General features: G+C 42.4%; 1 protein-coding gene across 19 annotated transcripts in view; it reads right to left on the reverse strand.

Annotated features, from left to right (window-relative positions):
* ST3GAL3 (ST3 beta-galactoside alpha-2,3-sialyltransferase 3) overlaps nucleotides 1–22,929 on the reverse strand; it is a 207,266-nt gene that overhangs the window by 34,900 nt on the left and 149,437 nt on the right. For 15 of the 19 annotated variants that reach the window (XR_003256853.1, XM_026086806.1, XM_026086815.1 and 12 more), the window contains 4 exons: nucleotides 19,048–19,143; nucleotides 14,327–14,513; nucleotides 12,099–12,276; nucleotides 10,981–11,102 (listed from right to left, as the gene is read on the reverse strand). Coding sequence is in view for 18 of the 19 variants with exons in the window: in XM_026086806.1 (XP_025942591.1) it covers nucleotides 10,981–11,102; nucleotides 12,099–12,276; nucleotides 14,327–14,513; nucleotides 19,048–19,143 (583 nt within the window). In the remaining variant the exon portion in view is untranslated. The remainder of the gene's footprint in view (nucleotides 1–10,980; nucleotides 11,103–12,098; nucleotides 12,277–14,326; nucleotides 14,514–19,047; nucleotides 19,144–22,929) is intronic. The other 4 variants (XM_026086824.1, XM_026086823.1, XM_026086822.1 and 1 more) reach the window with 1 other exon arrangement.

Below are 22,929 nucleotides of genomic sequence, written 5' to 3' on the forward strand. Positions count from 1 at the left end.
CAAGCTGCCCTGTCCAAAGATATCGCCTCAAAAGACAGCAACTTCCATATGGACAAAAAGCCAGCTGTGAAGTGAGGGTAGTGTAGGTACATTATGCACCAGTTCAGTTTTCTACAATACATTCAGCAATTCATTCATCTCTATGGCTGTTGGTAAGAAGTTTCTGCCCCATTTATATGCAAGCATACATTACAAATAAGTAGAAAAGTATATAAAAATACGCCTATTGAATTTCAAATTTCATTTAATCTATATAACTTTGAGAGTGCTACAGCTGAACTAACTGAATATGGACATGGAGCTCCTATGCTGCTGCTCCAATTAACAACTGTTCCCTCCCGATTCCCAGTACTAGGCAGCATGAGGCCAAGACCAGCTCTAAAGACTGAGGGAGAGCAAATTCATTTTTGTGCTATGTTGCAAATGCAAAGTAATTCCTTTGTTTTTGATATATTTCTACAGTTTTATCAGTGTAACTGAGAGCAAAATATGGTTCATGAGTTGCAAGATAATAAAAGGTGGTTGAAAAAGAGATTATCCTGTGAAGAAAACAGAATTTGTCAAATTAGCTGCAAAAAAATCCTAAAGTAARGATTATTCTGATGAATATTGTTTTTCACAAGTCAAAGTATAAATGACAGTTCACATACGGTATGTTAGAAGATATGCGTGTACTATGTGCAGAGTGATAGACTGTACTACAGACTCTTGTTCAAAACGTAAGCTGGATTTTGAGCCAAAATTTGAAGAAATATTCCTGTTTTGAAACATTTTAGGCAAGGAGGAAGTTTTTAGTAAAAGCACAGAAGGATTTAGATAATTTATGTCTGTATTGTGATTTTTCTTGTCTGTGACTACTAATACTTCAATGAAAAAAAAAATCTAAAGAAGCAGAGTTTCAGAAAAATCCCAAAGGAGAACAGGCACTATATTATCATGCCATTATTTATGGAACATTTTATGACCATAGGGAACAAGTCCTTTTGATTCACTATTAATATTATTACATAGTTCATGAAATGTCACGCTCAACCTGTATTAAAAGCATACTATGGCCGAAAGGCTGAACCCACAAGTTAGTAAGAGCTGGAAGTAGGATGGCCCTATAACTAGTTCAGAACTTCAAAACTTTTGTTCTGAGCATTTATTTTTCTGATTTTCTCAGAAAATTTTTCTTTCATTGCCATATATCTAAATGTTTTACAAAGGATACTCTTTTACAGCATCTCTGCAATATTTGGCAGCACATATTACACCCCTTTACAGGTGAGAGAACAGACAAAGATGAATACCCACAGTTTCTACGGCTTTCCGACATTCTGCATCAGGCACCTGAGTCCTGAATTTTCAGAAGATTTGGTAAGCTCACAGCACAAGCCCATCGACTTTGTTTCTGCTGAACGCCCAGCTCTCCTACATAGCTGCCTCCTGAGAATTAAACCAGCTCTCAGGAAATTCTCATCTAACTTGCCCAGCATCACATTAGTAAGTTAAAGGCTAAACCACTTCCTTGAGAGGAATCCTCAGTGTCTGTAATTAGGAGGCCATCCTTTCTCCCCTTTCTCGCATTCACTGCCCGTTCTATTGCTTCTGCAACTACTCATACAAAGGCTGAACTTCTTCCATTACAGAAACCAGACTAAATCTCGGCCTGCCCTCTCCACTGGATAGATTGCAGTGCTCCAAAAGAGCCAGGATGTAATTATGTAATCAAGGATAACATCAGCACAGGAGAACTGAATTAATGATGAAAAGGCAATCTTGATTTTTTGCTTTTCCTAACTCCTGATGGCTTGATTTTACAACCATAAAGCTCTTTAAAAAGTTTTAAAGTGTAATTTAATATGTTAAAAAATGAACCCAAGAAAAACTATCAAATGGAGTAATTAAATCCAGGGCACAGTTCTCTAAGCTGTAGTCCTCTAAGTCCTCTACCAGCTCCAGTAGGCTATTATATTCCAGATCAGCCCTTAGAGCAGATGAAATACATCCTCTTACAGGTCTTCTGAACTATTTACTCCTAACAAGACTGCAAGCTTTTGAGGAGTTCCCTGTTAGTTATAAACCCATCCTTTCTCTGCTGTCCCCAGCACCCATSAGCCTTCGACCTCCCACAGTCCGGCTTTGTGCTCTTGCCATCCACCTCTTTTATTCAGACCAGGCTACCGCCTCCTTTGCTGCCAGCAGGAGGGAAGCCACATTCCCTGCTCCCCGGTCTGCTGTCCAGGGCCACAATCTCTCTGTGGAGAAGCAACTGAAGGGAAAACCCTATTTTGTTGCTCCATCCCTGGGGATGCCACATTTTGACCAAGCCTGATAGGACAGACGAGGCTTAGCCCACAGGATTCTCAAGCAAACTGGGTTGCCAGCAACTAACAACCCCCTGTGGGACATCAAACCAAGCCATGGGATTTCACTGGAATAGCGGAAGACACAGCAGCCTGCCATGGTAACACAGCCTGGCCAATTTTCAGCCACTGCCCCAAAGAATTAGAATATCACAACAAAAGGGGCGGGAGACTTTTGTTGTTGTTGTTGTTTTTAAACAAGAAGGAAACAATGCATTTCTCTAACCTCAACCTGAGAGACAGCTAAGTTATTTTAGCTGAACTTTCCAAATATCCAGCTGAGCCAAACACATGGCATGGAAAACATCAGCTCAAAGGTGTCAGAGTAATAAAATCATAGAACCATTTTCCCAGTTGCTTAGAACAGAGAACATAAGGTGATCCCCACTGTAAGCCCAGCTACCTGCTCCACTTTGAAAAGCACTCTGGAACATAACAAAAAAAATGCTGTCTGTGCAGGTTTCAGTGACAAACCACAAGGGTATCCCAGGGCACTTGAGGACACCCATCAGCAAGGCTTCTTTGGGAGCTGAGCTGGTTCATGAGTTTGAATACAAACAACATCTCATTAAACAACGTGTATTTAGACTAAACTCTTGGCACATTACAACAAAAAAAGCTAAAAGATCACAACAATAAGAATTATGGCATAGAGACCCTCATTGCTTTCCGAAGTTATCTTGAAGTAACTCTCTAGGAAAACTTTTACATTGTTTTTACAGCACAAATACACAAAAAAGCTGTCTTCTATTTTGGCATCTCTGCTGAAATGAGAGCCAAATAATTTGCGTATTCACTCAGCATTCATATAGATTATATACAAATTATTCAGCATCCTTCTGGAGGGGAAAGCAAAAAGATCAAAATAACAAGAGGCTAGGCAAATGCCAGGAAGTTCCTGCCCTACTTTATTTTCTGGACTTACATTAATAAATAGGTCTTTTAGGAAAGAAGAGTTTTTAGTCATATTATTTAATATTTTTAAGAGATGAGAATTTAAATAAACTGTGATCCAAACAGAACATTTACATTTGAGAGTTTTTCCAAACAGACAAAGTGCTGATTGTCTGGGACAAACTCTGTATTTTCTATACTTGTCAGTTGTGGGTGAAGTTCATTTCACCAAAAATGGCCAGAACACAACTGAGGAACCAGTAAAAATAGCTTGTAAGTGGATCTAGAGAAAAGCTTGTGCACCTGAAAGCTTGGCCATTTTCCTCCATTTTTATGTCTCTGATTAAAAAATAAATAAGGAAAAGAAGATATTAACRCTTTTACAAATCTAGCCCAAGCTAAGAGGAGAAAAGACACCCTTTGACACATTCCATAAATTCACAACCATAAGAATGAAAATATTACACAAAAATGCGAGGTGTCGCAGAGCCTCTCTCTCTCCTACCTACTACCTTCACATGGGTTGGTTTATTTTCACTTCAGTTGTCAAGACAAGAGTTTGCATTATTGAACTGTGTGTGTTGAGAGGAGAAGCTGGATTTAGAGAGAGTCCCTAGGGGAGGAATCCAGGGACACGCAGCGCCGTGCACACAGGAGGGGCCTCCTCTTCTGCAGAAAGAAGCTGCCGTTCTCCTAGGGAGCAACCAGAAGCACCAAGCACAGCCGTAGCACAGAGGAGATAAATTTAGGATGATAAAAGCAGACAGGGCGTTTAATTACCTCAGTGTTTATTACAGCAAACTGGAGATATAGATCAAYCCCGTGTCCCAGAGCCCTCGGTGCTTCGAGGCAGAGAAAACGTTACAAATTGCTCACGCAGCCCTAACTATGCAAGTTATCCACAGAGTCCGCCAAGGAACACATGTGTTTTGGGCATAAATCGTCCAACCTATTCCTTTCTGAATTAACATCTGTCATCATGACACCATTCAAAATGACTGAAGACTGGATCATATTAACAACCACACATCTCGGATAAATATTTACTGTTCAGACTTTTTTTTTTTTGTGGTGTAAAAGAAAACTAATGCAGATAGCAAAATTCCTGGAGCTGTGAAAGGGAGTCTCTTTTCAGCCACTRACAGAAAGCATGTGATTTTATTTACAAAATCAAATCAAAGTTTTTTCCCCTCCTCTGTGAGTCTTCACACTGCACAGGGGTGAAAGCACAGCATCTTGTGGTGTTGCAATCCTTTCTCAAGGGCTCTTCTGGGGAATTTTGTTATGCTGGAGGCTGCTCACCTCAGAGACTCCACTAAGCCTTCTCCCTCAGGATATGGAAAACAATCTGGCTAATTGCTCATCAGGAAGAGAAAATTTTGCTCCGATCCCTGCAGGCAATTGGATGAAGCAAATAACTATTTTAATGAAAAGCTGCTGAGGGTATTACTGGCTTACTATGCTGCTCCTTATAGTCAACAAATAGGGCATAGAGAGCAAAGACAAGGATTCCCAAAGTCACAAACCAGAGTGGCCAGAAGGAAACCCAAGCCTGCAACACAATTCTGGGTATGACCAGGCAGTAGAAGTTTTCCAGATACCGGATTACAGCTGTCTTTCAGAAGTCGCAGTAGTCACTCAGTGCACACCTCCGCAGATGCATCATTCCAGTATTATAAACTTGGACCACCAGGAAATTACATCTTCCCAAGCTGATTTTATCTGGCTTCAGCTCCTACCCCCAAACACTCTGCTCTTTCATATCAGCACAGCTCGAAAGGCCAAGAGAGCTCCTTCTGCCATCCTGCTGGACTTCCCAAACAGCAGGGAGCAGTGCTCCTGCCATCAGCAGCTCCTCCCTCCAGCCCTTTACTTTCATACAGCTTGAACAGAACTTTACCAAGATATTCAGTCTTGATTTTAAGACTTCAAGTAAGAGCAAATTTATCAAGCCTGTAGGGCAGATGTAGCAAGAATTAATTATCCTGATATAAATGTACTGCTGTTTTTTGGCCGTATGCCTTGCTTCAGATATACTTTTGTCTCCTAAATTAGAGAGTCTTCTGAGAAAAAATGTTCTCCCTAGGTAGACACAGAGAGACTACAAGTAAATCTCAAAATCTCATGCATAAGCTAAATAAATTGAACTTAAATCTCTTAGACTAAGGGAGGCTTTGTAAACTTCAAATGATTCTCGTAGTTCTTTACTGAAGTGTTAGCACAGAACATCTTTATTCCACTAACACTTGCATGAATGGCTTAAGCCCTCTGGGTGATGTCTCAGTTTCACTGCTGTTGATGATCTCTGACTTTTCCTATGTACTGGATTTATGAAGCACTGCTCCAGTACAGAGGAACAGCTGCTGCATATGTGGACAATGCAATACCCAGAGTCAGCACAGGCTGCACTGGTGGTAAAGTGATGTACATCTGGATGGAACAGACACCCCACATTTGCATGTGTGGCTTAGTGGAGATGGTGCAGTGTGAACTCTGCAATTATATGTCCAGTGGGCTTGCCAGCTGCCCAGTCACACAGGTCTGGGTCAATGAACATGCATATGGTGGCCAGCACGGACCCAGCCAGTGGTTAGAGATCCAAGGGAGCACAGAGGATACTGTGTATTTTTAAGGTGGGGGAAATCCGAGAGTATTGTGGTGCAACGGGAAGGTGTGAGGGAGTACGACATAAATCCACAGGCAACTGCGTTTAATTAGTTCTGCTGTTTATGGAATTATGTGTTTCATTAAGATCAGCATCAGATTTGTAGTGAATTCCTTCATGTTGCCTTGAATATTCTGAGCCTACTTTTGATCAATTCAGCTACCAGTTACATGCATTGTGACCTTGAAATGCACCTACCAGGATTTGCATAATATTGATGTCTAAATACTGCCATTGCCTGCCAAGGTGGGAAAATGCAACATAAGTACCTCTTGATGCTTTTTTCAAGACAGCTGCACTTGCTCTTCAGTTGGCCTTTGTTCATGTTGGCTTTTCAAAAGAAGAGATGCGAAAACCTGCAACTCTAAATTAGAGGGCGATTATCCCTCTTTTTTGACTTTAGCTGAATCATGGGTGGAAAAGAAGGGATTGATCCAATATCTGGAAAAGGATGGTAATTATCAGTTGGATGGCAGCAGAAAAGGAAGAGATAACAGGACAATTCTGAAGAAGAAATTGTCTTGGGACAAAGCAGGATGGTGAAGCGATCCCAGAAAGGATGCCCTGGTTGAGCAGTGATTCAGCCTCTTCAGGGGGAAATTCCAGCCTTGGTCACTTCATTTAAAAACGATGTTAAGGAAGAGGAACTAGAGAAGAGCAGAAATATGACTGAAGCTCTGTGATTTTTATGTAACAGGATTACTGAGCCAGAAATGAAGATGATGCTGTCTTGGCAGATATGGAATAAGGGTTCTTTAAGGACTACCAGAGACTAGCATGAATAAATGTTTCTCATCTTTTAATAGGAAGAAAAGTGTATGGAAGAGTGAATTAGGTAACAGCAAGCAAAGAGAAGTTTAAAAAAAAAAAAAAAGGAGAAAAACAATACATACAGTAGGAATAACTGGAAAGGCAGGAACACCAACTTATTTTGGTTTGAATTTTAAGGAGAACCCGTCTAAAGCTGGGGTCATCAAAAGCTGGGGTCATTAATGATTGTATTCCTTTCCAAGCCTTTGATACTTGGAATTTTTTCACCCAGAAAACCCATTTTTTTTATTTGCTGCAGGTGCCTCAGAAGTTCTAGGTTCTGGGCATGACTAGAGACTTGTGGATATGATGACAACCCAATCGAGATGGACAAGTTTTATTGTGCAGTGTGCATCCATATGATAATATTAAATGGTATGTACACACACTGCAACAGCATCAGAGCAGCCCCTGCCACCAGCTAATGGCTGACAGTGTACTTGCAGATAGACCGAGTATGCTTGGGTGGGAACAGCTCTCAGCTATGTAGTGACCTGCCTAATCTTATTATACTGTTGCATGCAGGTATGTATGAAGGGCAAGCTCCAGCCTGCATTTTCCATACCAACAACCTTCCTTTGGGAATCTGGCCAGGAAGTCTCCCCCAAGGCCCATCTTGCAAACTGGGTCATTTGTCTGCTGAAGTTCCTGTATGGTCCTCACCACAGTGGTATCTGAAAGCTTGTTAAAAGTTATACTATACATAACGAAGGTCTCTCCCTCTTCTGCGCAGCATGGGCAAGATTTTATATATCATGACTATACATTTTCCTGCCTGTCTTCTGACCATCTCTGGAGAGCAACTGGGTTCGCCTTTTCTCATAGGGCACCGATGTTCAAACTTCTCCTTCTGTCTTCTGGAAGTGGCTCTGAACTCCTAGACCAGTCACAGAGAAGGCTTATTTTTCTGCACACGAGCCTTGGTTCTCTTGGCCCGTTCCCACCAATGCACAACATTGGGTGGTGGTGAGGGAGGTCCTGACTGGGCAAGCACCACCCCTCAGGTACCTCCACTAGCCTTTAGCACAGCCAGAGAGAGACCAAAATATGAAAAAAGTCATCACTGTCCCATGAGTCATCCCAAAAAGACAAACTAACTCCCAGCCACTCTTTGTCAAAGGAATACAGCACAAATCATTTGGTAAGAGCCAGAAGAAGCTGCCTCAAGTTTTAACTTTATTACAAGGCATTTTCTTTGCTTCAGTATTTAGTAACGGTTCAGCTGCCCTGAACCAGGCACTGAACCATCCTGATTATGCGATAAGTTGTCTCCTCTCACAGTTGCTTCTACAATCTCCCCACACTCCACGGGTAGAAATGGCCTTTCCCACTACCTGCTGTGACTACAGGACAGTTACCATTGAAAAGGCTTTCCTGCCTCTCCCCCAGCGCAAGCCTCATCATGTCCTTTAAGCAAGCTGGCTGCCTTACTCACCAGCCATGCCTTCCTATATTATAGCCCTGAGGGGATTATTTGTGAATGGCTGTTTAGGGGAAAACTCAAATTTGTGAAAGAAATGGAACAACCCTTAAGCTGACCTCCCACATCAAAGACTTCCTCTCATTTATCATGGAGCAGCCAGTCCAGCTTCTGTCCCCTTTCATCAGAGTGCGAGGAGAGCAGGAGGACATCAGGCAATGCCTACACAGACGTACAGATGGGCTAGAGCTCTGCCTCAGCACAGGATCAGGCTACAAATCTGTAACCAAACTTCACATTTATAATGTATTAAGGCAGCTAGTGCTGGGTTTACAAGCTCCACAGAAAACAGCTAATGAGTCTTCCTCACAGGCCTTTCAAAGCTGAAAAGACCTACAATACACAAAGCATTTTTAAAACAACAAGCCTGTGGGAGGAGAAAAGGGGAAGAAAGGAAATTCACAATCTAGAAGCAGACTCTGGAGTGAAACTGCTGTGTGCCAGCACCTGCACTCCATTTGTCACCCATGGCAAGTGACAGTGTTGGAAAGAGCATGCTCCCCCTCCGCAGCCCAGACCCAGAGAAACGTTTGCTCAAAGGCTTGCCTCAGCTCTTAAGTGAGCCGGAAATACATGCATGTGGACGAAGCTTTACTTGGGGTTGGCCGACAAGGAGCAGAACAGATTTACAGCCTCGCTATTTTCCTCAAGCTGGTAGGAGGCACAGGGGCTCCTCGTAGTTTTTCTCAGGGATGCAAAACAGCCTACAGGCAAGGCTATTAAAAGCTTCAGGGAACCTGCAGTGTACTAAGGGGCTGTGAAGTTCACAATCTGCCCTAGCAAACACATAGCATGTCAAGGCCATTAACTGAGGGAAGAAGAGAATCTCCAAATAAGAGCTCAGCAGACAGCAAGGGCTCTGGCAGCAGTAAGGGCTTGGCTCTAGCACAGTAAGGCAGGCCCATCGAGGCAGGAATGTACTCTACCATATAGCCTAGCAGTACTGAAGGTAACCTGCTGACTTAAAACAGAAAYGCAGTTGTCAAATAAAAGGCCAAAAAATAGAAACTGGCAGCAGCGGAGATGAAGTCCGAGGTTAGAACTGGAAAGAAACACTGAGCTCAAAGAGAAAGGTGCACTTGTATAACCACTGACCTGCTCTTGATTACCCACAGACAACAGTCATGCTGGGAGAAGGAAGGAGGGGTTATGTCCTGGCCATTGCTTAAGCCTCAACATCTGCTTGGGGGATGGCTGCTATTCAGATGGCATCACTGCAGTGTGCAAGCTCTCAGAGGCATGCCCCTGCAAGGGACGGACAACTGAACTTGGCCTTGCTCGCAGGCAGGTGCTCACTCGCTTCTACGATTTTCACTATCAAAGAGAGCTTCAAGGTGCCGCAGGCACTTACTGCACAAGTGACTCCTTTCTGGCAAAGGCTGCAGAGATTCAGGCTGGAAGCGGCGGCAGGCTCATTACCACATGAGAAGGAAGCTTGGGAGCTGCCAATTTCTAGCAAAACCTTTGCCCTCACTTGGCTGCTTTACCACCATGTGCCAGATGTTCAGGGAAGTGAGCCCCAAGCAAACAAAAGCGTTCCCTCTGATTCAGTCATGATGTGCAAAGAACCACCCTAGAATCAGCTCCAATGCCATTTGGTACTGACTGGTTTGCATAACTGGTGCTTTTAAGTTCATCCGTTTGCTTCCGAAGAGCAGGGTGGATCACAAAATGCATGGACAATACATCTTGGATAAAAACAGTCCAGGAGAGTGTATAACTGTTCTGAGCAACTGTCCAGGCGTACTCCACATCTGGGGATGTACTAACAGCAGCCTTTTAGTCAGAGGAGGGATGCCTGGAAGTGTCAGCAAGCTCTCGCAGCAATGACTGCAGGTCAGCACTGCCAAGGCACTCTTCAGAGCAGTCACCAAGGACGCATGAACAACAGACATCTGTGACCTTTCTGTGGTAAACATGGTTTCCTGCAATTGCTGGCTGTGGGACTCCAACCCACTCCTTTTCTACTTGTATGTCTATGTATTAGCTCAGTGTGGTGCAATCCTCTCCTCTGCTAAACATGTCACCTTTCTCCACCCTCCACCTCTTTTCCCCCATTTACCTGAAACATGTGCAATTATTTCCTCCTTCACAGTTTGTTCTAATGCTTCTCAAATGACTGAAATCAGATTACTAGGGTTTTAGTTGCCTGGACCCATCCACTTTTCCCCTCTTATATACAGGGCTATATACTCCAATGATACACTACTGCCCCAACTACTAGACCTCCTAATTCAAGTGCCAGCACATCCAAAATGCTGCGACAGAGGCTACCCTTATTTTGCTGCTGACCCAGCATGAATATTTACCCAAATCTGTCCTTTTTCTAGCTTAATCTCTTCTCTCAAGTTTTTATTTTCTTCCAGATATTCCTATTTCAGTGTGAAATAGAAAGCAGCTGAGCATTTACTTTTCATTTGGTATAGTCCAGTGCTTCTCTTTCTGTGTACAGCACCTCCCAGGTCACCCAGGATCATGCAGATCTCCAGAAGGTTGTTTCAACGCACTGAGTGTACGCACCAAATCCTCCACCTCACTGTTTTGCTGCTCCTTCTGCATCACACTTTTTCTTTCTTTATAATGTCTCCTGAAAATCCTCCTCTCTATAGAGCAAAGTACTTAGCCCTCAGTGTGCAAGTGCTGCCAAAAGACTAACATAACACAGAGCAAATCCTTCTCAGCTGCACAGAGAATAAGCTTATCTGACCACTGACCCTAACAATAAATAGCCACTCGTCTTTCATTTACTCCTTCTCTGATAAACTCCCTTTGATTTCACTTACTCGAGAGAGGACCAAGGAAGGATCGCAGTATCCAGTAGAGAATCTCCAATCAAGCAGGTCCAAGTAGGTCCAGTTCAAGTGACATCTCAAGGAAATCAAAATTCCTGATACTCCAGCCATGACTGTATGACACACACATGCAGTCGCCATCAAAATTCAAAGGCAAAGGAAATAGCAGAGGGCAGAGTTCAGCCCATTTTATTGAGGAACACATCCACTTCCATAGCAGTCATGTTCTTTAGCTGGATGTTTCCAGTCCCCTTATCTCTGTTTTGCGGTCAAACTCCTGTTTGTAACAATTGGTTTGCAGTGGGGATGACATCTTGCAGAGGGATTGGCCTAACCTCAGATAAAGAATAAGCAACAGTGGCATGAAGAGCCCTTAGGTCAAACAAGTGTCTCTAGATGAATCCAGGAAAGTACTCCCTTTGCCCCAGAAAACCAGCTGAGAGAGAAACAGAAACTCTCCACAGAGAGCACTGGGCAGGCATTTGTCATTTTGAACTTACCCCACACTGATTAAAAATACTAACGCTCATTACCAGAACAAACAGACGCCTACACCTTATTCCCATGGCACTGTTAGCTCTCCACGGGGTCCTTTCTTCTAGCTAAGAGACAACACTTCTTGCATCAGTCTCCATTAGAAAGAGCAGCTGTGCTAGCCACCTGCTTGCAGTTAAAGCCAGCAATAGTGGAGTAAGATTTTAGYCTCAAATAGAGAGAGACCAGGCTGGAGAGGACAAGACAGATGTTTTCCAGTCAACTGGGCTTCATCCTAAAGTATTTAATGAACTGGTTCAGCAGCCTCAAAACCAGTAATGATTTTGTTTGGGAATGTGTGTAGGGTAGGGTGTCAAAGGATTGAAAAAGGGACAAAAGTAGTGCCTAGTCTTAAAAAGTCAAAAAAGGGAAGAGAGTTGATTTATAATTTCAATTCTCAGAATAGTAAACTTAATTTGCAAGCACCTGAAAAAAATGACAAAGATGAGTAGCAACCCATGTGGATTTGTTACGAACAAATCACTATCAAACCACTAGAATTTCTTTCTACAATAAAATAACTATCATAGAGGGGAAGCAAGACGTACTTGAATTCAGTAAGGCTTCTGACATACCACTTTCACAAACATGCTGAAGAAACTTGCTTTTAATGAAACTACTGCGATATGAGTTCAGAAGTGGCCAAAAAACTACCCAGAAGGAATTATCAGTGGATTCACTGTAGGAATAGAAGGATGTTTCACATTGGGGTCTACCCAGCATCCAATTCTTTTCAGCGTTTTCATCATCAACCTGTATGTTGGAATAAAAAGTATGTTTGTTAAATTGCAGAGGACATGAAGCTGGAAAGAATGGCAGATATGTTGGAAAGCTGTGCCAAAGAAACTTGGCAAATTGGAGAAATGGTCTGGAAGAAAAAATTGGTAGGGAAAAGTGCACAGAACTGCTCTTTGGCAGGAAGACCCAACTGCATAAAGGCAGGGTGTAGAGCTGGGGAAGCAGCGGTTCTTCAGTCTCCCAGAGACCTGGAGTCAGAGTGGATCACAGCTTAACACTAGCCTTCAACACCATGCCGCTGTGGAAACGGCAAACACAACAGTGGACATATAAAGAATGAGGACTGCAAGGTTAGTCCTTTGCTCTATTCTATTTGCAGCACTCTGTACATTTTTGGGCACTGCTCTTTAAGAAAAATATGAACAAACTGCAGACAGTCAAAAGGGCAACTTGAATAAGAGATCTGGAAAGCATCACCTACAAGAACTGAAAAAAATGGAGTGTTTATTTCAAAGAAGAGAAGGCTGAGGAACCAACCACAAGCACATTCAAGTAACCTGCAACGCAAGAAGCTCAGCTTCCTTCGGCACTCTACCAGGCCGAGCGCTGAAGCATTCAGTTAAGATTACAGCAGTAGCTCTCCCCAGTCTTCTACCAAGTTTTAACAAATTCCTTGCTGCATCATTCCAGGAGCAGGGGACACCACACTACACTCTTTGTACTGCCCCCATGACTGCAAGCATGAGGTGGAAATTCAATTTGTTTTGAAGCAAACCACTCCATTCTTGGACTTCAAACCAAACACTGGGAGTTCCTACAATTGCATTCAGGTTGCACAGCACTAACATCCTCTATATATTAAAGGCCTTTCAAGGTCTTTCACTTGCCCAGAATGAAGAACAGGAGCATGACATAAACAACAAAGAAAATAACTTTCGACTCAATTATTCATGTTACCAAAGCCCACTTGCGCTTGCCCAGAGGCTAAAAGGTAAGCTTATCTGTCTAGTACCAGGAAAATAACTGGAAGGTGGTGCCAACGTGAGGCAAGAGGAAGGTATGAGCCCTAAAGGCCATTTATATAACAGCTGTATACAATTATATTCCCAGACTGTTTTCATTCTGTATGTGGTGAGCTGCCAACCTCCTGTCTTGGTCTCCGAACACACAATGTAACATCCCATTCTCCAAACATTAATCCATTTGTCTGCTTATTTTCTGAAAAATCATTAATAAGCATCTGAAAACAGAAATAAGTTTTCTAAAAGTAGTACTATACCCAAACAGAGGTAACTTCATGACAACAGGACATGATGAACCATCCACTGAATGAGCAGTCAGTGATCACAACCTGCTTACTTTCAGGATGGGTGAAACAGAGAACAACCCTGACCGTTGACAGTCTCACAGTACTTCAGAAGGGCACTAATGTGACTGACTGAGACAAAATATCTACCTGGGGAAAGCGTTGGACTCACCATTCCAATGTTTTCAAGTTAGATTTAATGMCTTTCTTCCAGATAATTTAGCCAAACATAAATCATGAAACTCAGTACAGCAGTAACTAAGCAAAATATAATGGTTTGTGCTATTCAGGAGGTCAAACAAAGTCTGCAGATTGTAGCCTTTTCAACAAGTCCTGCTGTTGCTGTCTCTTCCTCCCTTCCATTGCCACTGCTCCCTTACCCCCAGCTCCCATTTCCTCCCCTAGCCACTGTCCTTCTCCTTCCTCTGCTCTTGAACCCTAGGAGCCTACAGAACCCATGCAAGAGCTGGTCCTTTCAGGTATTCTTAAAATAAATTAGAAGTAAACACACTGTTTGGTAGCACACGCTACATCTTCTTTAAAGGAAAGTCTTGTCTGTGATAAGAGGTTAGGTTACAGAGATGTCCTTGTAAAACATATTTAATTAAAACTGAAGCCCATGGAAGCAAAAAAGCCTTCAGTTAAACGGGGCAGACATGCAGATAAATTCTCCTCAGATCAAAATGGGGCAAATAACTGTGATATCTGCCCACCACTTCCAATTAAGTGACCTTCATAATGTCACATAAGTGTTCTTACCACTTTCTCCTTGTAAACAATGTATTTCAGCCACTTGAAATCCTGCCATTTGAATCCCGCCAGAACAAATAGTGAATCCTTCTCATACTGCTCCATTTTCTGGATTGCACCTTCAGGATATGTGATCCGGAGAGTTGTCTTGCCACCCACATCTTTTTCGAAGCCCTTTACTGGAGCAGAGTTCAGCCTGCAGGGCAACCAGAAAAGACGCTGTCATGGATTCCCATTTAGTCATGCATGTTGACGATACAGCAGTCACTGCCCGTCCTGAGCTCTCTGTACATAGCTGCTATGGCAGCAAACAGAACTCTTGCAAATTTTCATTGCAAACAATTATGAAGTTTTATACCAAGTGGCAGCAGTTTAATTAAAAACCATTTAAATTATTTGATTAAATATAATGCAAACCACTTCTGCACTTCCATTCTTGTGATTTAAATCAGGTTGGAAGCTTTGGAAAAGGAGACTGAAAAATAGCATCCATGCAAATTTAGATTAAAGTCACAGATTAAGCATTAATATTTTAATATCCCATCACTCCCAGGATATCTACTTGAATTCTGCAAGACTGTGATGAGCGCACAAAAGTGCTGCAACGAACAATGCAGTTCCATGGCAGTTTAAGCTGACTGAAGCTGGTCTTATGCTCTTACCCCAGAACAGATTTTGCACTGCTTGTCTTACCAACAAAGATATTGTTTAGGGAGCTAAACAAGATAATAATTTTCAAAATATGGAACAATTCTCACGTGGTTTTATTCCCCACATTGGCTCATCCCTGCAATACCAATGCGAAGGAAGAGGCTGGGCAGCATAGTTGGGATAACGCTCAGCAGCACTGTGGTCTCACTGACTCTAGAACACTGATGGGTTTCTCCTGTGGAACTGCATCCCACTTTGAAAACACCCAAGCAGAAATAGAGCTTTACTCCTGGAAACACTGATTTCTGAGGGAATGTTATGTGTTTAGCTGTGTTTTTATTAAAACTCCTCTTAGGGACAAAATTTTTTTCCCTTCAAAAAAACCAAACTGTTCTGGTGTTAACAGCGATTATGACTTTCATGACATTAAAGTTATTCAGAACTTCTTTGAACATGTAGGCCAGTCTATTTAATACTAGAAGCCCAGAGCTGAGGAAATTTCAAGTAACTTGGAATACAAATCTTGCTGACATCAAACAGCAGCCCCTGATGGAACAGCATTGCCTGCTTGAATTATTGCAGCCTTCTTGACTTGGGATAGTTCAATATACTGGAAAGTGCTTATGGACTGCAAATTTTGTCATGTAGGAATGTTAATGAGGATCTGGATTTGTTTTTTTCAGCCTGGGTAAGCATTTTAGGTGGGAAACCTTTTACTAGAAAATCCCTGTATACAATCTGAAATTCTATTCAGAATTAAGGAGAATAAATTCTTACGCATTTCTAGTAAATGGAAAGCAATTTAAGAATCAATACCACCACAGTTTATACAGGAGATGAAACCTTTTTTTATTCTGTTCCACAGTTTATATCCCCTCACTTTGTACCATAACCTGACTTCAAGGTTCCTACACCTGGCTGCCTCCAAAAACAGTGCTCCTAGCCAGTCTGATCACTTGCCTTTTTTTCTGGGCTGCATGTTCAGACACCAGTCATCTTTACTATAAATATAATTTAAATTTCAAGGCACTGTCTTCCAGGGCTAGATGACCCTACAAACTATAAAAGCACTTGGCCCTATCAGAAACAGAGGGAAATACAACTAAGYACAATGTAAAGAACGCTGGTAATACATCTTTTCATATGTCTTCTTGGACTTGAGGGGAAGGTTGGTATCTGGGATCTTTTCACACCTCAGTGTGTAGCGCTCTGGCAGGTATTTTCCACCCAGCTGCTGGGTTAGCTGTTTTGCCATTTACCTTGTTAAAGCTCCCAAAACTCAGGACTCCTGCTTTATATCTAGACAGGAAATAAAACAAACCATTTCCCCAAGTAAAATGAACTCAAGTCCACAGCAAAGGGCCAGAACGCAAGTTGCTGATGGAGTCATAGCACTGGAGTCCCGCTAATGAGCCAGCGCAAAGGTCAGCGCCCCAGAGGTGGCATGGGCAATCAAGCAGGAAAAGTTCTGGCAGCCACAACTTGTGCTCACAGAGGTGCATACTAGAGAGCTTGAGCCCTTTCTCAGGCAGGACACACTGCTGAGTATAAACACAGCTTCATCTTCTAAAACTTCAGTTAGTAAGCCAGGTCTCCCTGTACAGCCCACGGACAGGCAGGTTTCTCCATAAAATGTTTCAGAGTGTTTCTCTGTCTCTGTGTCCACTGACAACACAGGCAGCTTAGAGACACTAACTCCTAACTTGAGCACCGTGAAAACGCCCCCACTAGCACTACGGTATCAGCAGCAGGGCAGATCCCTGCCTCATTCCAACCAGGRGTTTCTGATACACACTTGTTTTCACCCTGTCCACAGTCTATTCTAAGGCGGCATTTCTGCTCATCAGAACACTGATGGCTGATTGCTGCAAGTAGCTCCTGCTAGGTAGAGTGGGACATCTGGAAATAGTATTTCCACTGAAGTCTCATAATACTCAGTTAAAGAAGAAAACCAAGCAAACTCACTCCAAGCTGTTTTAGAACTGTCAAAGCTGACCTGACTCTCTTTACCACAAGATCAACATTTGTTGCTGCAATTAGTGATCTTTACATGGCAATGCACAATGCATCAAAAAACTCCATGTACTCCTGGGTCACTCCTTTGTCCACAACGTGTACCACGTTTTCTCCTTTAAAAATTCACCTTCTAGATCCCAGAGCTGATCATTCAAAGGAGTTGTGCAACCCGTTAAGAAGCATGCTGAACACAAAGGACTTGAGCCCTTCCCCAGCCTCCACAGAATTAAAAGAAGCAGGTGGACACATTTAAGAAGTCTCCTCTCATCTCCTCAGTCCCACATACAAGCACCTGGCTTCACTTAACCTTTACATTTGACTTTTCTCTCCTTTATCCATCCCTCAACCAGCACAGGTGCTTAGCTGCCCTTTTATCCTCTCAGCTTGCAACCTGACTTAGATTTACTGATGTGGAGAGAAAGGGTTGGGCTTTTAATTTAGAAATTAAATTGTAGACCTTCTGATGTAAATCTTAGTGGGTGGCTAAGTACAAGTGGATTAAAACCATTCTCCTGCTACTTTGTGAACAGTTTGAGCCTAAGAAGAGGCTATAACTGAGTGACTTTGACATATTTTAACTCAGCCCAAAGAACTGCAAGTCACCAGATTATGATAAGTAGGAAGAGCCCTTTGCTAGTAACTGATAGTGGGAAGCACTTGGAGAAGGGCTGTAAAAGTTTTATCCTGTTCTGAACAGTCACCCCTGTGTCCAGAGCAACACAGGGAAGCAGGGAACAGTTCACAGGAGCAAATGACAGAGGGATCTTATTGGTCTTTTTGTCCAGATTACCACTTCACATACGTTGCCAGAAGTTGAGAGGGTAATTATGACTCTATGTGTGTCCTAYTCACTCCTTGTGTGCCCGCTACTAGCCAACATGAGAGAAAGGAGACCAAGCTAAATGTTACCTTCTGTGTACTTTAAATTCTTGCACTAATTCCTTTCTTTCTTCCACCTTAGCTAAGAATTTGCCATTTGCTACCACATTCCATGCTTGACTAAATTTCGGAGAGACGAATCAGTTTTATTTCCTTTGGTATAAAATCAGTTATCTCACTAAGGAAAAATACCAGCTTACACTATGTCAAACCAGTTTTGATAAAGTTGCACTGCAGTTTACCCCACTTTTCTCATTTGCCATCATAATATTTTGTTACTCTTGCTTCAGAATCTGCTATAAAGCTTTGCATTTTATTCAAGTCAGACTAATGGGTCTGTAACTCCCTAGATCACGTCCCCCTCCCTCCTACACACACTCTCTCTCTCGCTCTCCATTAGAACAGGTATTATGTTTGTTAATCTTCAGTCACCCAGAACACCTCCCTCACTTGACAGATTTATTACTAAGAGTTATGACTAGACCTGTGATTTCACATATCAGCACGTTTTTCCAGGATTCTGAGATGGCAATGATCCAACTCTTCAGCGAAAGCGAAGTCCTAGTTTTGACTGCGGTCATTTCCACTTCCACACCACTCTGCTCCCTTATTCAGCTTCATCATCCATAGTGAAACTGAGGCAAAACATTCATGACTTTCAGGACATATGTAGACATGTTTAATCATTACTGTGTCCTCACTCATGGAGGCTTCCTGAGACCCTATGCTGCACAGTACTCAGTTCTTCCCTTCCTAACTGAGAAGCGAGGGTCCTGAGGAATGCTACACATATATGACCACTAATGCTTGCTTGAACTACCTAGGGGATGTATTTTAGAGCAGATCTAACAGTATATTTTACTGATTCACCACCTAAGGGCATCACTAAAGAGGTAGCTTTTAGAAAATGTGCTCCAAAAAGGAGGTGAAAGTGAGATCACAGGAGAGAACACATTCCCAAAAAGTTGTGGAAGATGGAATACTTGAGAAGAATGCCCTTTCCCTTTGATGTGACCACCAGTAATTTAAACATTTATGTGTTCTTGTTTTTTTCTCCATCTTAGTTAACACTTCCCTACTAACAGTTATTATCGCTAGTGAACACTTAATCTTTGCCTGTGTAGCATACCTTCTGATATGGAAATTGGATACATGATAAGAAAACTGCGATGCCGAAGACTCACCTGACAACAACATCATAGTCATCAATTTTTAACCCCAACGACTTATTTGCAAGTACTCCACCATTTCCCACAATAATACATCGTCGACAGCTGAGACTGTGGAAGAAACACATGGAAGAGGTGATTTTTGTAATATGACTTCAAACATACTAGGCTGCTTATATTTAGTTTGCAACTATCCAAGAATTTCAGGAAACCTTTTGGAATACTAAGAATTAAGGGGAAGACAGAAATACACTTGCTCCCCAGCTCACCTCATCATGCCTGGGCATTACACAGGATAAACTTCTTTCAACACTTCACACCATGTGTGTCTTGATGAGATGAGCTGTCAGGACAAGCAGCTTCTCTCCCCCCACACCTTGAGTCTGATGGRCTCAAATCAAACCCATCTGTTTACTTAAACCTCCTCATTATTCATTTAGCACTGAAACAACAATAAACCAAACACTAAATGAGGAAGTCCTCTTTCTAAGCAATTTTCCGAGTGCAGACAGACCTTGCCAGGTTATCTGAGGTGTGCTCACCTTGTTAGTGCAAAATTACTGCAGTTATCATGAGACTTCAAGAGACGGAAGAACACTAAATGGATAGAAAAAGGAACCTCCTCCTCCCACTCCATCCAGTAGGAAACACACACAGAGACACAATGGTCAAGGAAGGGGAAGGAAAATAACCTTAATTAACAAAGAAACAGAAAAGGAAAGGAAGAGAGTGGTTTCTTGTAGAACAGTGAGTCACGAGAACTCTCTGCAGCAGATGTTAAAAAGTGATTTCGTTTTGAAGACTGAGAGAGGACTTCTTTCCAACCATCTAATCCCAAATGCAGCTGGTTCTTCTGGCAACGTGCCTCCATCTCTGGTAGTTCACTGAGGGAATACGTGTCTGCAGAGCCTTTTTCGGAAAGGGTCCAAGACAATCAGTTGTTTGGAGCGGATCTCTGGGCTAGGYGGCCTTCCTGGTCCCAGGCACAGCTGACTGGTCTCTTCTACGCTCTCCTCTGGCCTTGCTGTGATCAGTCTGAAGAGCCAGCATGAGGGAAGCTCTGTTTATGTGGAGTCTGTCTTTTCAGAGCGAGGCTGGAGTACACTTTAAAAATTCAGCTAAGCCACTGAGGCTTACCCCGTTGACAGAACCATTAGCTGGAGATATGCACAAAATTAGCACCCAAAAAACACTCAGAAACAGCTTCCCAAGCCTAGGTAAAGGTACTCTGCAGCACCCATGCTTTCCAAAAGAAAAGATCTCCTCAAGAAGATAGTCATATTAGTCCAGTGCTTGTGTCTCTAAGACCAAAGAGGTGTGGATACTTGTGATAAGCAAATCGGGCAATACAGAAAGAACCTTAGACAATGGCATAGAAAAGTTATAGTTCTGGTGACAGGAGGAAAGCAGAGTAAAGACTTGATTCAAGCAGCCTGCATATTGTGGCAAGAAGGGAAGGGAAAGAATCAGTCCCAAATATATGTACCTGAGTGACAGACATGACAACAGCTTTGTCAAAAACTTTAAGGAAATAGGGCTGCAGGAGGAAAAAATGCATAGCTCAGTTCTGGCTAGGTGAAGTTTCAGATGACAATAGGCTGTTCGGATGATTACGATAAGCTAGTGTGACCTCCTAAAGAACATGCCGCTGGGTGAAATGGTGGAATATCTCTCTCCACTTGCCTCTGAGCCATGACCGTTTTTCAGAGAAATATCCTGCTGAAATCCAAAGGCTACAAGTGATGGAGACTCTCCTCTCTTCCTTCCCTTCGTATTGTTATGGTGCTAACTTTTACCAAGTTTAAACACAGATGTGTTCATTTCAGCCTCAGACCACTTAATCGCATTCTTCCCTGTTCTGCTAAATTAAAGCACCATCTACTGTCAGCAGTCCCTTCCACATCTGCATGTGATCCACCCACTGACAAACCACTGGGTGTAAACATCTGCCTCTGGGTGGATAATCAGTCAGGAGACTGGTGAGCATCAGCCTCTATGTATAAGGTAGAAGAACCAGTTCTGCCAGCCAAAGCCCTTCCATCAGCCTCTTTTAATGGCCCTGTTCCCACCCAGTACTAGAAGACTCAAAGCCCCTTCTTAATTTTCTCTTGACCAAGTGGAGCAAGTTCATCACATCTCTTGCAGTATGGCAACTCTCCTAGATCTTGAGTCACACTTGCAGGATCTCTCTAAACCATTTTCAACTTCTCCTAAAATTGCTGAAGCACTGACTCTGGAACACCAGTATGCGGAGCTAATGCTGCTCAAAGCAGGGTCCCTTTTATACGGGAATTTTATATACATCAGTTTGATGCTCTTTTTATAGTCATTGGTTTGCAGAACATAATCCTCATCTTATAAGCATGGCCTGTGTTCTCACCTCTGAGATGCCAGGCTTTTGATTTGGCTCCATTAAGGAATGCGCTGCTCAAATGAGGTCCAGACTGATCAGGCCCTCCTACTCCCTACTMTCCTGGTCTTTGGTCCTAGCAAATTTTTCTAGAGTAATTTTGTATTTCCTCCAGATCACTAGTAACCATTGAGAATACCTTCCAGCAGGATTATACTAGAAGTATCACTACAGGATTAATTCCCAACCCTGACAATAACTTTTTAAAGCTGTGTGACATATCAGCTTTTTAGGAACAGGATACATCTACAATGATGTCATATAAAAATCATAATAAAATGCTGGACTGAGACAAATAACAGATACCTATCTTAAAAAGGTTGCCTTTATCAGTCTTTTAGTTCAATTCAAAAATATCACATCTGCATGACAAGATTTCGTTTCCATAAAACCCAAGCTAACCAACATCAATTATGTTACCATCCTCGCTGTGTTCCAGATCAAAATTTTCAGGATTTTTTCTGCAAAACCAAGCTAATCAACTTAGTTACCTCTGTCATCACATGTATTTCTTTAAGAATAGCACAACATTTGTTGTTCTATCTAACATTTCAAAAGGTGTTAAAAAGCGAACATTAACGATACAAAGAACTCCTTACTTAACTCCTTAAATACTATTCAGTACTTACTGATTTAAAAATATATACAATTGTCATTTAATATCCTCACAGTTACTGATAAAAATGCACAAAATATTTCATTGTTGCTGCAAAATGGGACAGCCTCATTCTATTTCTATAAAAAAAGAACAACAAATAGTTAACTGAATTGTTCTGCCTCTTTTTGTCATAACTGAAGCTGGGCAAAGATGGTTATCATGTCTGAACCACTGTTATACCCTGCTGGTCCTGATATATTTAAATACCTTCTCCTCTGTCTTTAAACCTGCAGATCATAGATTTTTCATTAGTATCTTATTGACACTAAGGTCATATCTTTCACGTTCTAATTGCTTTCTTTTCTTTCAAAAGTACTTTGCATACTGTCATCACACAGCCTGACATCTCTGCTGCACACCCAGAAGGCAGTATTCAGCTGCAGAAATCATTCCTCAGATGTGCATGATGAAGACATGGTCAGTCTTGGACTTTGCCTGGGTTCTGCATGTCAGGCACACACAGTAAGTCTCAGCAGCCAGGACTTTTTGATCAGGACAGAAGCAGAAGGGTGATCTGCCTTGGTCTCACCAGCTTTAGCAATCACCTTGTGGAACAGTGAGAAGGCAGAAAGACAGCCCTGTTGCCACTGCAAAAGGGACACATCTGGCAGGGATGTCAGGTACCTGACCTCACATCCCGACCAGAAGTTCAGACACTCAGCCCCGGCATAGCTGGACTCCATCATGAGCACTGCCTGATGGTGACTGAGCACTGGCGCAGGAAACCGGCAAAGTCACTGCTAGCTTCAGGCAAGTTTCTGGCTAAAGAAATGCACCATGCAAGATCAGTTACACAGCTCAATTGTTTCTCCACAAAGAGATGTGCAAA

The sequence above is a fragment of the Apteryx rowi genome, unplaced genomic scaffold, assembly GCF_003343035.1.
Source record: "Apteryx rowi isolate R43461 unplaced genomic scaffold, aptRow1 scaffold_7, whole genome shotgun sequence".
Taxonomy (NCBI): Eukaryota; Metazoa; Chordata; class Aves; order Apterygiformes; family Apterygidae; genus Apteryx; species Apteryx rowi.